The sequence below is a fragment of the Heterodontus francisci genome, chromosome 19 (genome assembly GCF_036365525.1).
Source record: "Heterodontus francisci isolate sHetFra1 chromosome 19, sHetFra1.hap1, whole genome shotgun sequence".
In the NCBI taxonomy this organism is placed as follows: Eukaryota; Metazoa; Chordata; class Chondrichthyes; order Heterodontiformes; family Heterodontidae; genus Heterodontus; species Heterodontus francisci.
The window spans coordinates 64,934,234-64,950,556 of record NC_090389.1 but is presented as its reverse complement, the minus strand read 5'-3'; the positions used below and the strand labels follow the sequence as shown (position 1 = coordinate 64,950,556).

At 40.2% G+C, this 16,323-nt stretch overlaps 1 protein-coding gene across 2 annotated transcripts in view; it reads right to left on the bottom strand.

Moving 5' to 3' along the window:
- Positions 1-16,323, bottom strand: part of acad9 (acyl-CoA dehydrogenase family, member 9) — an 80,526-nt gene that overhangs the window by 56,917 nt on the left and 7,286 nt on the right. For both annotated transcript variants that reach the window (XM_068051806.1, XM_068051807.1), the window contains exons 3-8: positions 15,813-15,914; positions 15,527-15,633; positions 13,235-13,335; positions 8,598-8,676; positions 7,120-7,294; positions 3,155-3,228 (exon numbers count right to left, since the gene is read on the bottom strand). In XM_068051806.1, coding sequence (XP_067907907.1) covers positions 3,155-3,228; positions 7,120-7,294; positions 8,598-8,676; positions 13,235-13,335; positions 15,527-15,633; positions 15,813-15,914 — 638 coding nt within the window. The remainder of the gene's footprint in view (positions 1-3,154; positions 3,229-7,119; positions 7,295-8,597; positions 8,677-13,234; positions 13,336-15,526; positions 15,634-15,812; positions 15,915-16,323) is intronic.

Below are 16,323 nucleotides of genomic sequence, written 5' to 3'. Positions count from 1 at the left end.
CTGTGACACATTGCTAATGTTGCCAACTGCTGCCTGGAAGGAACTGGTTGCGAAAGAAAGGTCGGTGATCTTCACTGGCACAGGGGAGGGCTGCTCTCGCCATAGTTTGAGGCTCCAGGTCTTCGTGAACAAGGTGACAACTCCATCGCCACATCCTTCGTAAAGCAAAGCCTCCTGAGGCATTGTTCCTGCCTCATCCCAACGTAGGACTGGTGCTCCCAGAAGACCCTCTTGCGGTAGGGCCTTCTAAGGAAGGACTTCCTTCTCCTCTCTGCCTCGTTCTTTGGCTTGTCCTGCTCATGCTGCAGAGAAAGTGGCATTGCAACTACTGCCCCCATACTTGTGTAAGGCTATTTAATTTTCTTGGCCTTTCCATGGTCAGAAGAATCCTTCACAATCCTCCAGCAACTCACCACAGTGTCTCCACCAACTTTGCTCAATTACAAGTAAGGCAAAAGCATTTTAGCTGCAACATATTGAGTGGCTCTTTAAAAAGTCCCAGAACAGGGATCACCTTGCTTGCTATTTGTTGTTTTAGGAATGAATTAGGGAGGTGTTCCCGGCACATTCATTGGGCAATTTGCACCACCCCACAATGTCTGCAAAGTCATGATCTGGCCTGTTAAATCTTTTCTGGCACACGCAGGGCACGCACCTGCATATGCCACTCCAGTTGCCTGAGGCCACATGGGAACCAGCTAGCAGCACCTTCCACACTACAAACAGAGGTATATCTGCTATGCGATTGAATTTCACTCCCACAATATTAACCCATATTCATTCAGTAAAACAGGTGCCTTCACTGATCACAGCACACCCATTTCACAACATGCTAAATGACAATTTGGATTACAGATCCACAATCTGCATTAAGTAGGAAAGGTACGCTCACACCCTCAAACATTCCTAACAATTTATATTTATATAGCGCCCTTAATGTAATAAAGTGTCACAAGGTGCTTCGCAGGAGCATTATAAAACAAAGTATGACACCATGCCACATCAGGAAATATTATGTTAGATGACCAAAAGCTTGGTCAAACAGGTAGGTTTCAAGGACAGCCTTAAAAGGAGGGAAGTGAGGTCGAGAGACAGAGGGAAGATATTCCAGTTTTTAGGGCCTAGGCAACTGAAGGCATGGCCAGCAATGGTGGAGTGTTAAAAATTGGAGATGCACAAGAGCTAGAATTCAAGGAGCGCAGACATCTCGGAGGGTTGTAGGGCTGGAGGAGATAGGGAAGGGGTCAGGCCATGGAGGTATTTGAAAACAAGGATGAGATTTTTAAAATCAAGGTGCTGCTTGACGGGGAGCCAATGTAAGTCAGCAAGCACAGGAGCGATAGGAGAACCGGACTTGATGCGAGATAACACACAGGCAGCAGAGTTTTGGATGACCTCAAGTTTACAGAGGGTAGAATGTGGGAGACTAATCAGGTTGCATTTGAATAATCAAATCTAGAGGTAACAAAGGCATGGATGAGGGTTTCAGCAGCAGATGAGCTGCGCCGGGGAAAAATCAGGCAATGTTACGGAGGTGGAAATAGGCAATCTTAGTGATTGCACGAATATGAGGTTGGAAGTTCATTTCTGGGTCAAATGTGACACCAAAATTGCAAAAAGACTGGCTTAATCTCAGGCTGTTGCCAGGGAGAGGGATGGAGTCAGTACCTTGGGAACAGAGTTTGGAGCAAGGACTGAAAACGATAGCTTCAGTCTTCACAATATTTAATTGGAGAAAGTTTCTGCTCAACCAGTACTGGATGTTGGATAAGCAGTATGATAGTTTAGCAACACTGGCAGAGTCAAGAGAGGTGGTGGTTGTGAGGTAGAGCTAGGTGTTGTCAGAGTACATGTGAAAACTAATGTTGTGCTTTTGATGATGTCACTGAGGGGCACCATGTAGATGATAAATATGAGAGGACCAAAGATCCTTGGGGGGCAGCAGGAAGAGAAGCCATTGCAAGTTATTCTCTGACTCTGATTAGATAGAAAAGAATGGAAACAGGTGAGAGCAGTCCCACTCAGCTGGATGACAGTGGCGAGGCGCTGGAGGAGGATGGTGTGGTCAACTGTGTCAAAGGCTGCAGACAGGTCAAGACGGACGAGGAGGGAAAGTTTATCTTTGCCACAGCCACGTAGGACGTCATTTGTGACTTTGATAAGAGCTGTTTCAGTACTGTGGCAGGGGTGGAAACGTGATTGGAGGGATTCAAACATGGAGTTTCAGGAAAAATGTGAACAGATTTGGGAGGTGACAATACCTTCAATGACTTGGAAAAAGTCCCAAATCTGTCTTTGCTGCGATTTAAATTCCAGCACTAGTGGTACCAAGCCATCTCTCCTCTAATGGTCAGGCTGGTATAACTTACAATTGATTTGCAATAATATTAGTACAATCACCTGTGAGATGGCTCATGATGAACCAAAAAATTAACCTTTTGCCGGGGGGAATCGTGAGAAACAAGACGAGGAAGCGCATATTTCTACTGAGTGACAACTGAAAGCATCTTTTTTGTTAAATCAGTGATTTGATTGATTTCCCCTCTTTTTACTGGTACATTCAGTAGGTTTCACAGCACACAGAGCTGGACTGCATAACCAGTGCAGACAGGCAACCATGGATCCTTCTTCTCAACTCTCATCTGGCTGGTTCTTGCATTTAGTAGTGACATGGTAGGTTGATAACTGTTTAGGAGGATTTGTTTTAAAAAATTACTAACATGGGAACACAAGAGTAATATAGTGCTAGCCATGACTGTGTACTTAGCAGTAATATATGGGGAATGTTAGAAGATACTGTATTAAAGGCAAGTATGGGAGTGAGAAATCAACAATTTAGAGTACAGCACTTAGAATCAAATTATGTGTTTCTAAAATAAAATGGCAAAAATAAAGACAAAATGAAAGAACAAAGACCACAAGAGAATTAAAGAGAGACAAATAGACATAAAACAGTCTGTTTTTTAAATTTTGTTTTCTGAGCAATGTCATAAAAGACCAACATTACATTTTAAACATTAACCTAATTCACTAAACTGAACATTGCGCATTTCAAAACTGTACAATTTATTCGAGTAGTAGTTTATCGTGAAACAATGGAGAGCAGTTTAAAATATTTTAAATGACAAATGCAAAGTGAACCCTTATTATTTACCTTAAATCCACCTCCTACTTCCCCCAGGACATTTGCTACTGGCACTTTGGTATTCTCAAAGTGAACTTCACATGCTGAAAAAGACAAAACCAGCAATAAACATTTTTCAGAGTACAGAATATAAAACTTAATACAACACCTGTTGTCTGATACTCATTATGAAGATTTCATCAAAATAGCTGACTGAAATTATTAAAAAACGTTCGCAGTATTAAAAGTTTGGACCCATTTTTCTACCCTCTAAACCATAATCTAATAGGTAGAGAGAAAAAAAAAAGGCAACCTGTTTGCAGGCCTTTGCCTAGAATGCTTGCTCTGATGTGCATGAGCTGGATGAGCAGTGGTATTGCATATTCTATACCGGAAAGTCAGTTCGCGAAGGGTAGTACTGGGGTCAATCTTTACTCAGTCTGACATTGATATACAGAATGAAACATTACAAGCATATACCTTCTAACTCAACTACACCACAGTTTCAATAAGTGTCTCTTTATATTTGCTAATGCGAAACCCAATTAATGCTCACCAACTGCATACAATTAAACCATTAACATGACAAGTCTTCAGTCTAATTTCATCTGGTATTAATGGTTGGAGATTTAAACCATTTTAATTTTTAAAAAACCTTTCATTCATCTCTTTTTTCTCTCTCGTAATCCAATCTTTCTTTATTCTATTTCTGTACCTGATTTGACATTCAATTCACCCACTCCAAATTGCACTTCCTTCTGAGTCTTACACTGCTTATCTTTCAATCCTTCAATCTAATTGGCCTCTGGCCAAGAAACCAGTCTTCAGCCTTTCCTGCCCCTAACAATTTCAGTGTGATGGGAACGTGACAGCCCCGTCTCCCACCTTCTGTCGTGATTCTATGAGCCCCTGCCTCCCAGGGGCCCATTTCACTGACAGGAGATGCTGTTAGATGCCCTAATAAAGCAAATTATAGCCCAAAGTGAGTACTGAACATTTTCTGCAGGCAATTAAAATGCACATTCAAATATCTAAAGTGACTTCTTCACTATTAGAAGTACAGAAGCAGGTGATACAAAACGTATTTCAAAGCAGAAATGACTAACACTACTTTTGCAGAAAAATGGGAAATGAATTGGGTAGAAATGCAACTAATTCAACTCATCAAATTCTGGTTAGAACAAATCAGTCTTTGCAATAACATTCAAACAATTTTTTTGATAAAGATTAGCTGATTAGAACTTACCAGCTACTACAAACTTTCAATAACAGGAAAATTAGTCTAATACCAATTTAACCAAAGTTAGCAGCACACACTTACTCAACATACAGGAACGCAGGAGCAGGCGATTCAGCCCATCGAGCTTACCCCATCATTCAATATGATCATGGTTGATCATCCACTTCAATGCCATTTTCCCACACTATCCCCATATCCCCTTATGTCATTTGTATTTAGAAATCTGTCAATCTCTGCTTTAAACATACTCAGTGACTGAGCTTCCACAGCCCTCTGGGCTAGAGAATTCCAAAGAGTCACAATCCTCTGAGTAAAGAAATTTCTCCTTATCTCTGTCCTAAGTGGCTTCCCCCTTATTTTGAAATACAGTCTGGTTCTAGACTCCCCAACCAGGGGAAATATCTTAGCTGCATATCCCTTTAAGTATTTTGTAGGTTTCAATGAGATCACCTCTCATTCTTCGAAACTCTAGAGAATACAGGCCCAATTTCCCCACTCTCTCTCTTCATAGGACAGTCCCGTCATCAAGTCTGGTGAACCTTTGTTGCACTCCCTCTATGACAATAATATCCTTCCTAAGGTAAGGGGACCAAAACTGCACAAAGTACTCCAAGTGCTGTCTAACCAAGGTTCTATACAATTGAAGTAAGCCTTCTCTACTCCTGTACTCAAATCCTCTTGCAATAAAGGCTCACATATCATTAGCCTTCCTGACTGCTTGCTGCACCTGCATGTTTGATTTATTTGATTTAGAGATACAGCACTGAAACAGACCCTTCGGCCCACCGAGTCTGTGCCGACCATTAACCACCCATTTATACTAATCCTACACTAATCCCATATTCCTACCACATCCTCACCTGTCCCTATATTCCCCTACCACCTACCTATACTAGGGGCAATTTATAATGGCCAATTTACCTATCAACCTGCAAGTCTTTTGGCTGTGGGAGGAAACCAGAGCACCCGGAGGAAACCCACGCAGACACAGGGAGAACTTGCAAACTCCACACAGGCAGTACCCAGTGACTTATTGACAAGGACATCCAGGTCCCTTTGTACATCTACACTTTCTAATCTCTTACTATTTAACAAATACTCTACACATCTGTTCCTCACATTTTTCCACATTATATTCTACCTGCCACATTCTCACCTGCTCACTAAGTCTGTCCAAATCCTCTTGAAGCCGGTTTTCATCTTCCTCACAACACATGTTCCCACCTGGTTTTATTTTCCGCGAACTTGGAAATATCATATTTGGTCCCCACATCCAAATCACTGATATGTACTGTGAGCAGCTCGGGCCCAAGCACTGATCCCTGCGATACCCCACTAGTCACAGCCTGCCAACGTGAGACTGACCAGTTTATTTCTACTCTTTGTTTTCTGCCTGTTAACCAATCCTTAATCCATGCCAGTATATTACCTTCTAACCCATGTGCTTTAATTTTGCTAATCAATCTCCTGTGGGGACTTTATCAAAAGCCTTCTGAAGATCCAAGTATACTACGTCCACCAACTCCCCTTTATCAATTCTGCTAGTAACATCCTCAAAAAACTCCAACAGGTTTGTCAAACATGATTTCCCATTCCTAAATCCATGTTAACTATGCCCAATCAGTTCATTATTATCCAAGTGTCCATTTATCACATCTTTTATACTAGATTCCAGCATTTTCCCAATGACAGATGTAAGACTAACAGGTCTAATTCCCTGTTTTCTCTCTCCCTCCCTTCTAAAATAGTGGGGTGACATTTGAGGCCTTCCAATCTGCAGGAACCGCTCGAGCACCTGTAGAATTTTGGAAGATCCATTAGCTATCTCTTTCAAAATTCTGGGATGTAGAACATCAGATCCTGGGGACTTATCAACCTTCAGTCCCATTAATTTCTCCAATACCACCTTCTTACTAATACTAATTTCCTTCAATTCCTCATTCCCCCTAATCCCTTGGCTCTCTAATTCTGGGACATTTCTTGTATCTTCCTCAGTGAAGACAGACACAAAGTAATCATTTAGATTCTCTGCCATTTCTCTATTCCCCATTATAAATTCTCGTGACTGCCTGTAATGGACCCACATTTGTCTTAGCCAAATGTTTCCTTTTTACGTACCTATAAAAGCTTTTACAGTCCGTTTTTATATCTTTTGCTTGCTTACATTCATATTCTATTCTCCCTTTATCAGTTTCTTCGTCCTCCTTTGTTGTATTCTAAAATCCTCCCAATCCTCAGGTTTACTATTATTTCTGGCAACTTTATAAGCCTTTTCTTTTAATCTTCTTTTACGCCTTTTCTTTTATCTTCCTTTGTTATCCACAATTGACTGCCTTTAGTTTTGTGTTTTTTGTGCCTTGAAGGAATGTATAGTTGCTGTTAACTATGTAATATTTCTTTAAAGACTATTGCCGATGTACTGTCATACCTCTTAATGTACTTTCCCAGTCCACCTCAGTCAATTTGCCGCTCACCTTATAATTTCCTTTGTACAAATTTAACACCCTGGCTTCAGATTGAACTGCCGCACTTTCAAACATAATGTAAAATTCTATCATATTACAGTCATTCATCCCTAAAGGTTCTTTTACAACAAGATTATTAATTAGCCCATTCTCATTACATAAAACTAGATCTAAAATAGCCTGTTCTCTGGTCGGTTCCTTATACAGTAAGCCTAAACTCAAATCAGCAAATTCTTTATACAACAGCTAGAAAATTAAATGTTTTCATGTCAGCATTATGAGTGTCTTACTATTAGATCCACGGATTCCCAGTTTATCTTCTGGTTTCCCACTGGTAATGCCACCAAATTCTCTTTCCACCACAAAAGCAGTGATCTTGTCCTTGTTTGTACCATCTTTGTCAACCATCTCTGTTTGTGCAAATACTGTGAAAATATCTGCAATTCCACCATTTGATATCCAGATCTGCAGCAGAAACCATTGAACAGCCATTAGGAATAAAGGCTGATGCTTTTCCCCCATTCTTACCTCAATGATTCTATTACCAGCACAACCTACACTGTTAGCTTAGCTCTTTTGATAGCACTTTTGTCTTGAAGTCAAGAGGTATTGGGTTAAACTTTTCTTCAGAAATTGAAAGCATAATCTAGGCTGACACTGCAGTACAGTAAAAGAAAATTTCAGGCTCTCTGGATCAGGCATTCTTTCAACTTTCCTTTTATATATGGAACTCATACCTAACTCCTATGGCATTGCTCAATGTAAGTCAGAAGATACTCTACTTATCTGAACTGAGGCAGCACATCTTATGCAACTGTTTCTCCTCCAGCCCTACATATTCATTTCCAGGGTACTCCAAAGTCCCCCCCTTGAGATTGCTTCTTGGAAGTGTATCGATGTCTGCCTCTCTATCTCAGAGAGATCAGTAATTAGAATTTTACATTTTGTATCAATTTTTGAGGCAAGCATTCATATTAGGAACTCTGTCTCAAAGGCATCAATAATCTGAAGGTTCACATTTTCTACCAACAAAATACAAGTAATAGACACTTAATTTGCTTTTTTTTTTTAAAAAAAGAAAAACCCAAGCTAGAATGAGGAAAGATGACTTGTCTTTCTCAGTTCCATATACATTCAGAAGTTTACAGTATAAATGTAAGTAACAAAGCTACAACTATGAAAACTCTGCCCTCACTCCATCTTTGCAGATTTATCCCTCAAAAGTCTCTGGCTAGCCATCAGCAACAAGAAATACAGCTGATATTTTTTCCACATCCCTCGCTCAAATGTCACAGCCCAGTGAGATCAGCTTACCATACACAGACCTGAGAACAAACCAGGAACCTTCATGACCTGTGTGGTTCAACTACTCACTGCTTTCAAATACTTGGTCATTAGGGACTCTCACCATTTATTCTTAGGAAAAATTAGTGCAATAAAATTATGGTCAGTGAGATAGAATGGAGAAACAGGAGTCCACAATGTGCAATGTTAGTATGAGTACACAATATATAATGGATTAGCTATTATGGTACAAAGGGCTATGCAAAATAGGTGGAGTGGACTTTGTAAATTAATTTCCAAGTACAAGGTTATAGAATATAGTTCTGTACGGTGATTATTCTTTATTAATATACAGGACTAGAGAAGAAACTATCGGTCACTTGTAAATTGTACTTGGTATGTAGTTATTCCTGATTCCAACAATAAATTATGTAAAAAAATAAAAAGTTTGGGATTGCCAAGATTATTTGTGCATTGAATTCACCTTCGAACCATTGAGTAAATAATGCTGTCCATCATCACTGAGAGTTGCCCTGGTCTGAATTGATGCTGCATCACTCCCACTGAAAATACATGAATTAACACTTGTGACAGGTGTTAAAAATAGGCATCACAACATTCTTTCCGCATGGTTCCCACAAAAAGCAGTTTCAATGAGCAAGTGCTTACCTTTTCCAAACTGGAACTGAAATTTATGTATGAAACAAGCACGTCTCAGGTTAACTTGTATAGCCAGGGTATACACAGGTTGTCCCAATGTATACGCCTGATTTCTGCGTTTGGTAGATAAAAACCATACTGACCAACAATGTGATTCAAGGTAAAATTAATTATATTTATTGCATGATTAGAAGTAAAATAAATCCAGATTAAATAGCAACATAGTACTTTACTAAATAAAATAACATTCTGAAACAAAGATAGCATTTCAAATAAGATTACAAGGGTTTAAATAATATGAAGGACAAATGTATCAAGCTACTGTTGGAACTCCCTCAAAGGAATGAACAGAACTGTTTCACATAGTGTCTTTCATGTCCTTGGGATGTCCCAAAGTGCTTCAAAGAGTTTTGAAATGTGGTCAATATTGTTTTGTAGGAAAATGTGGCAGCCAATATGCACTCAGAAAGGCCCCTTAACAGCAAATGAGACAAGTGACTAGTTAATAAGCAGCTTTGGTGATATTGCTGGACAATTATATGTCAGCCAGAACTCCAGGAGAACTTCCTGCTCTTCTTTACATAGTAGCAATGAATCTTTTTGTCTGAAAGATGATTGCTCTAACAATGTAGCATTCCTTCAGTACTGCACTGCAATGCCAGCCTAGACTTTATGCTCAAATCCTGCAGTGGGCCTACTACTAAACCAAACTGTCACTAAGGAACTAAATAATCTACTACCAAAGAACAGCAACAAAATATCATCTGAAAAAGTAAATATGTGGAAGGAAGTCATTTAAAGCTACTGAGAACTACAGGTATGGTCTGGTAGTGCAATGGATATGTTACTGTATCAGTAATCCAGAGGCTTGGACTAACTAATACTTCTTTGGCCTCCTTATCTCGAGAGACAATGGATACGCGCCTGGAGGTGGTCAGTGGTTTGTGAAGCAACGCCTGGAGTGGCTATAAAGGCCAATTCTAGAGTGACAGGCTCTTCCACAGGTGCTGCAGAGAAATTTGTTTGTCGGGGCTGTTGCACAGTTGGCTCTCCCCTTGCGCCTGTCTTTTTTCCTGCCAACTACTAAGTCTCTTCGACTCGCCACATTTTAGCCCCGTCTTTATGGCTGCCCGCCAGCTCTGGCGAACGCTGGCAACTGACTCCCACGACTTGTGATCAATGTCACAGGATTTCAAGTCGCGTTTGCAGACGTCTTTAAAGCGGAGACATGGACGGCCGGTGGGTCTGATACCAGTGGCGAGCTCGCTGTACAATGTGTCTTTGGGGCAAATTCACGTCCTAGTTGAGAATTGTGAATTCGATCTGAAAGAACCTGGAATTGAAATGCTAAGTGTGACCATGATGGTGTCAGATTACCAATAAAGTCCTTAGGAAAGGAAAACTGCAGCCTGTGACTCCAGTCCCACACCAACATGGTTGATTCTTAAATGTCCTCTTGAAGTAGCCTCGCAAGCCAAACTGCGACAAAGATCACTGAATAAACTTCAGCGAATGAAGGCGGCCACCCATCACCAACTTTGCAGGACAACTGGGGAAGTGGGGAAGTGCAATAAATGTCAGTGACAGCCACATCCAAGAGTGCAAGGAACTGAAATAATTAAGATTTACAATAAACATGATGCAATCTCCATTATAGCTGTTTTAATATCCAACAAACACACTAACTTTTATTCTGAAACAAATGCAGTATGCTTTTCTGATGCAAAATTCAAGGCTTCCATGTAACAGAATACCAGGAATTTTGAAACAAGGTATTTCACGATGTGCCATTAAGCCAACAGACCAGGAAAGTCATACATTCAATCTTTGTTCTCTAACTTCATCAAGCTCAGCTAAGTCTTTGTGGTAGGTTCATGATGACTGGGAGGAATATTTCAGGTCAGAAGGTCTGATTATCATTCAATAAATACTGCCAAATGCATTATGGCAACCAGTTTTCAACACTGGCTAATGAAAGGATCAGCTTAGTTGTGACAACCCCATAGTAAACTGTCCACCGGCATATGACGAAGAACCATTTGGATTAAGTACAGGTTTATGCACTACTGAAACTGCATTACATTAATATTTTAGAGGAGAGCAAAAAAGAGTGTTAACAAAACACAGTAATCAAAGCATGAGAGAGGACAAGAGTAATGATAAGTAGGAACAAAAGACAGAAAAAAGAACTTGCAATTATTGAGTATCATTTTCTCCATGAGGGGATAAAGAATCGTACTTATCCAAAAAAATATAAACTATAATGTTACGTTATACTGGAAGTGGTAAACAAGCTTATGTTCATGAGGCTGTGCACCTGATAAATGGGAAATAAAAGGAAGATCTGAAAGGATGTACAGTTCTACCGAAATGTTTCTGACAGGAACCATTTGGTGGAAAAAATGCATCACAAAATGTGAAAAGCACAATCCAGGCTAATATCCAAACAATATTTAAGTGTGCTGCTGCAAATTAGAAAGTTCTCTTCAAGGAGGTTTTTAGATATCAGCTGGAATAGCAAAATGATGAATAGCATGGTAATGATAAGAGCCCTAAATGTTGGTAAAGAGAATTTTATAGCTAGATGATCATCACCTGCAATGCACATGAGTCATGTGACCAATAAGGACCAGTTCAGTTGGAGCTGGGAAGACATCGTAGAATGATACAGAAGGACCCAAGGCGTCTATGCCGGGTCTTTGAAAGAAATGTACAATCAATCCCACTCCCCTGCTCTTTCTCCATATCCTTGTAAAATTTTCCCTTTCAAGTATTTATCCAATTCGCTTTTGAAAGTTATTGTTGAATCTGCTTCCACCACCCTATCAGTCATTGCATTCTGGATCATCATAACTTGCTATGTGGAAATTGTTTCCTCAATCAGTACGCCAAAACAGAGGTGTGGGGTCTATGCACGGGAACAGCTATTTGGAAGAACAATAGGCTGTGAAAGCTGACATAATGGTGTCTATCACAGCCTGGCTGTGACAAATGAGACAGTATAAAATCCCTCAATAATCATACTAACATTTTAGCCCTTCCCCCACTATTATGTGACAAAGTAAAGAGTTTACTGTTGGGCTCTGAAACTTATAAGGAGATCTTAAAAATTCTTTACAACAATGCCCACTGGGGTTCCTCTACCCCTAGAGGTCAACGAGAGGATCTCAAGGGCTCACTGAGGACATCACATTTCAGAACGTTTCTGCATTTCTTGATATATAAACACATTGGACTGAATTTTTGTTTTTGGGTCAGGACTCAATGTCGGGAGCATTCCTGGGTCCTGACCCTGCACCCGCATTGATGCCTGACTCAATTTTCAAAATGGCCAATTAGTGGCCAGATGGTTCGTTCACTGTCATATTAAGGACACCAGGCCAACTCCCAAGGCTGGAGGGCCAATAGGAGGCCGTCCAGCTCTGAAAGAGCAGTAGCCCCACCGTCAGAGCTGGGAGCGGCCAATGTAGGGTGGAGAACAAACTTTACAAAAACAAAGAGGCCACAGTTGCCAGGCTGTCATTGTTGAGGAGTCCCTCCACAGGATGGCATGCGGCCACAGCTATGACCTTACGGCAACGGTGGTGGTGGAGGTTAAATTGTAAACAATCAGCGTCAGGAAGTGGCCCTTTAGGCGGCCTAATTGGCTACCCATCACCAGCCGTCACTCCCACACCCCCGAACCAGTCTCTTCCAAAATGACCCAGAGACAGGAACATGCCAGCAAACCGGCACACTACTCTCCGACATCAAATTGCCCGCACGCCTGCCTTGGGTCCCACTTCCTCAGCCCAATGAAAATTCAGCCCATTGTTTCCATTACTGCATATGAATTAAAAGGCATATGTTTCCTCGGATAGTTGATAAGAGTCCTAACTCTTTTACTCTAAAACTTACAAGTGTTCCCACATGGAAAAGTTTTATTGTTTTGTAAAGCAAACTGGAAACATTAAACAAAACTGTGACCATTAAAAAGGACATCTCAGTCTTCCCCATGAGCAGGAATAAATACATTGATTGTCAATTTAAACAATTGGCTGGAGAAGAGGCCTACCACAATACCATAACAACTTCATGCATTGATGTGTTTCTTGAAAAACCTGTAATACATATACCTTATTCTGTTATGTTGCAGTGAAATTAAGGCTAACAAATATCACTGTTGGTACAATCATATGGTGCATACACATTTTAAATCCAAACACTAAAGGCCAGAGGCTAAAAGGTCATTAAATTTGCATATTTAAAAATACAAAATCATGGTTGTTACAAGGCAGTGATAAAACTGGTGTTGAGACATTAATAAACATTAATTTTTCACAGTTCATATTATCGGAATTCTTCAAACTTCATAACATACCCCAGATTAAATGTCTTATATAAATGAAAAAAATGCTCTCTGCTTAGGGAAAATGAATCCAACTCTTAATAATTAGTTGATCCAGTTAGCTCCTATCTTACCTTCCTGGTTCTGTAAGACAAAAAGCTGCAACATGTTCTCCTGTTGCCAATTTAGGCAGATACTTGGCTTTCTGCTCATCAGTGCCAACAATTAGGATTCCCTAAACACACGCAAAATAAACAAGGATCAGTTTCTGCTACACTTTCGTCAATAATTCAACTATTACCCTATTTACTCAGAGGCTGTCCAAGTCACTTATACAGTGGTATGATGGCACATAGCTGTACTCTCTGGGACAGAGTGGCATCATTTTTACAACAAATATACATAGCAGAACAGCACAAGTAACTAAAGCCAACTGGACAAACATTAACCAAAGCAAGAAAAAAGTTTGAGTTTCTGGGGTTCATGTCTCTTTTCAGTTCATCCCTTGGAGTTTCTCATCTCAAAGACACAAAATCTCCTGACCATGCAGAAAAAAGTTTCTTTAACAAGTCTTATGTCATTTTAATCTGTCCCTCTCAATTTCAGGTATGTTATAGGACTGTTTATTTCCGATAAACAGCCTTTATCTCCTATGATCAAAAATCATAGAATGCTACACTATAGAGAAAAGCCATTCAGCCCGAAGAGTCTGCACCAGTGTTTTTCTCCATATGAGTCAACTGTTCTGTTCATTTTCCACACCTTAAATATTCTGCTTTTTCCAGGTAAAGTTTCTTTCATCTTTTCCCTAGACTCCTCCAAGAATGGAATTCTCCCTTCCCCCATGATTGGTCTAGCTGCAGTTGAAATCTTGTCTGCTTCAGCTGCTCCATTATTTTCCCAAAACAGCTGCTGCCTCAGAACCATAAACCTCCACTCTTCTTCTCACTTCCTTCCAGCGCTGTCTTCTATCTCTATCTTATGCCTCCCTCAATACCATCTTCAGTTTCTATCTATTCTGCCCAAACAGAAGAATTTTCCCAAATCCTGGCATGAATTCTTCATTTAGATAGCAGTCAAGGTATCTACAGGGCTCAAACAAACCAAAACCTACAAAGTTCAAACTTGGAGGTGTGGCAGACAGGTTAGGTTGGAGAAGCTGGGATTTTTCTCCTTGGAGCAAAGGAGACAGAGGATTTGATCGAGGTGTACAAGATTATGATACGTTTAGATAGGGTAGACAAAGAAAAGCTGTTCCCATTAGCTAATGGTACAAGGACTAGGGGACATAGATTTAAGGTTTTGGCAGAGATGTAGGGCGGATGTGAGAAAGAATATTTTTACGCACTGAGTAGTAACGACCTGGAATTCACTGCCTACGAGGGTGGCGGAAGCGGAGACGATGAATGATTTCAAAAGGGAATTGGATGGGCACTTGAGGGAAATAAAGTTACAGGGCTATAGGGATACAGCCAGGGAATGGGACTGATTGGACTGCTCTACAGAGAGCTGGCATGGACTCAGTGGGCAAATGGCCTCCTGCTGTGCCGATATGACTCTGACTGATAATTCAATTACAAATAGAAATAAGCAACAATCAATAATGACAACAGAAATTCTTACTAACAAAAGAATTAGGGAAACACTATGAATTTGAACTTCTGCATTCAAAGGATAATATCTGACTTCATTGGGAATGTTCTGTGAAAGAGGTGTTTAGCTAGGCCCAACACTATGACTAATATAATGAACAGTGCAGCAAGAAGACTGACAAGGCCAGAAGACCAGGGATCCTGGGCTTACAGAAAAAAGACTGGATTCTATAGAGAAGCAGAAGCAGAGTCAGGTAAAATTGGAAAAGGACCAAAGTCCTAAGCCGCAGCAAGTGCAAAGCTTCCTTCCCCTGTAATGCACAGCCAAGGGCATGAAGTATGATGGCAGCGATATATACTGAATACTACACCAGGCTGGTCTCTGCTAACTACATTATTGATATCATAGGGACCAATCACAGGAAATTTATTGGTCATATTTCATGTGATGATTGGACAGAATTTGTTTATTTAGAAGAGTAGGGAGGGAGAATGCAGGATAAATCATGTGGTACTTGATAAGCAATGTCAAACCAGGGTTTCATATGCTGGCTGAAAGCAGCTACTGAACCCAACCGTGTAAAAGAACTGAATTAACCCGAGCGAAAGCTATAACTAACCAAAATTTCTTTCAATCTCAACTTTGTACATTAATTCAACTACCATAGTCAGACTCAGCAAGTGCAAACTAATACCCGAAATTAACAAGTACTACATTTTAGAAGTTTTTCTTTCGAAGGACATACTGAGGGAGGCAGTTATTGGCTTTTTCTTCAATTCAAATCAACAGTTTATAAACTAATTGGACAGAAGTATCACAAACACCTCAAATACCTTCAGTCCAATAGCTTGATGAGCTGCCAGAGTAACAGCAATGGACCCATCCAAGGAAGTGATCTCACCAATTCGTGCATACATGGTGTTTGATAGGCCAAGGCCGCCTGCAGAGAACATGCATCAACAGATTAACACAAATACTGCATTTTGATGCTAAAACTCAAATAAATCAAGTGACCAAAAGAACTATTATGCAGTATGTACAGTTATTTGGATGGAAAATGCTTGACATGGAAGGTTAGACATCAGCAGTAATTTTATCCATCAATATTTACAAACTCACCATACTCTTCAGGAATCTGTTGTCCAAAGAGACCCAGCTCTTTGAGTCCTTTCATGGTTTCTGGTGGAATTTTTGCCTCCAAATCAATGTTCTTGGAATCAACTGATCAAAAAGAAAAAAAAACTTAAAACATTCATCTGAATGTCGGTCAACATATATAACACACAAGCGCCACTATTTATCAATCTTACCTCAAAACAAAAAGGTAAACAATAGATTATGGGACAGAGTTTCCACTCTGTTTTGGTGCAATTTGGCTGAAATTGGCGTAACCCACGCAAAAGACCGCAGAATTGTAAGTGCAAATTGAGTTTCCTCTATCTATTGTGGTAGTTAAAAAAAAATCACACTAGAAACAGGCTCCGCCCCAGGAGGAATTAATCCCCACTGAGAATTTCCGCTAACTGCGCTTGTCTTCAAGGAGGCTCTAAAAATTTTGGGTTCAAGGACACGAGTTTACATTTTTTTTTAAAGCTTTTGAATGCAATTTTGTTTCTCTTTTACTCAAAAA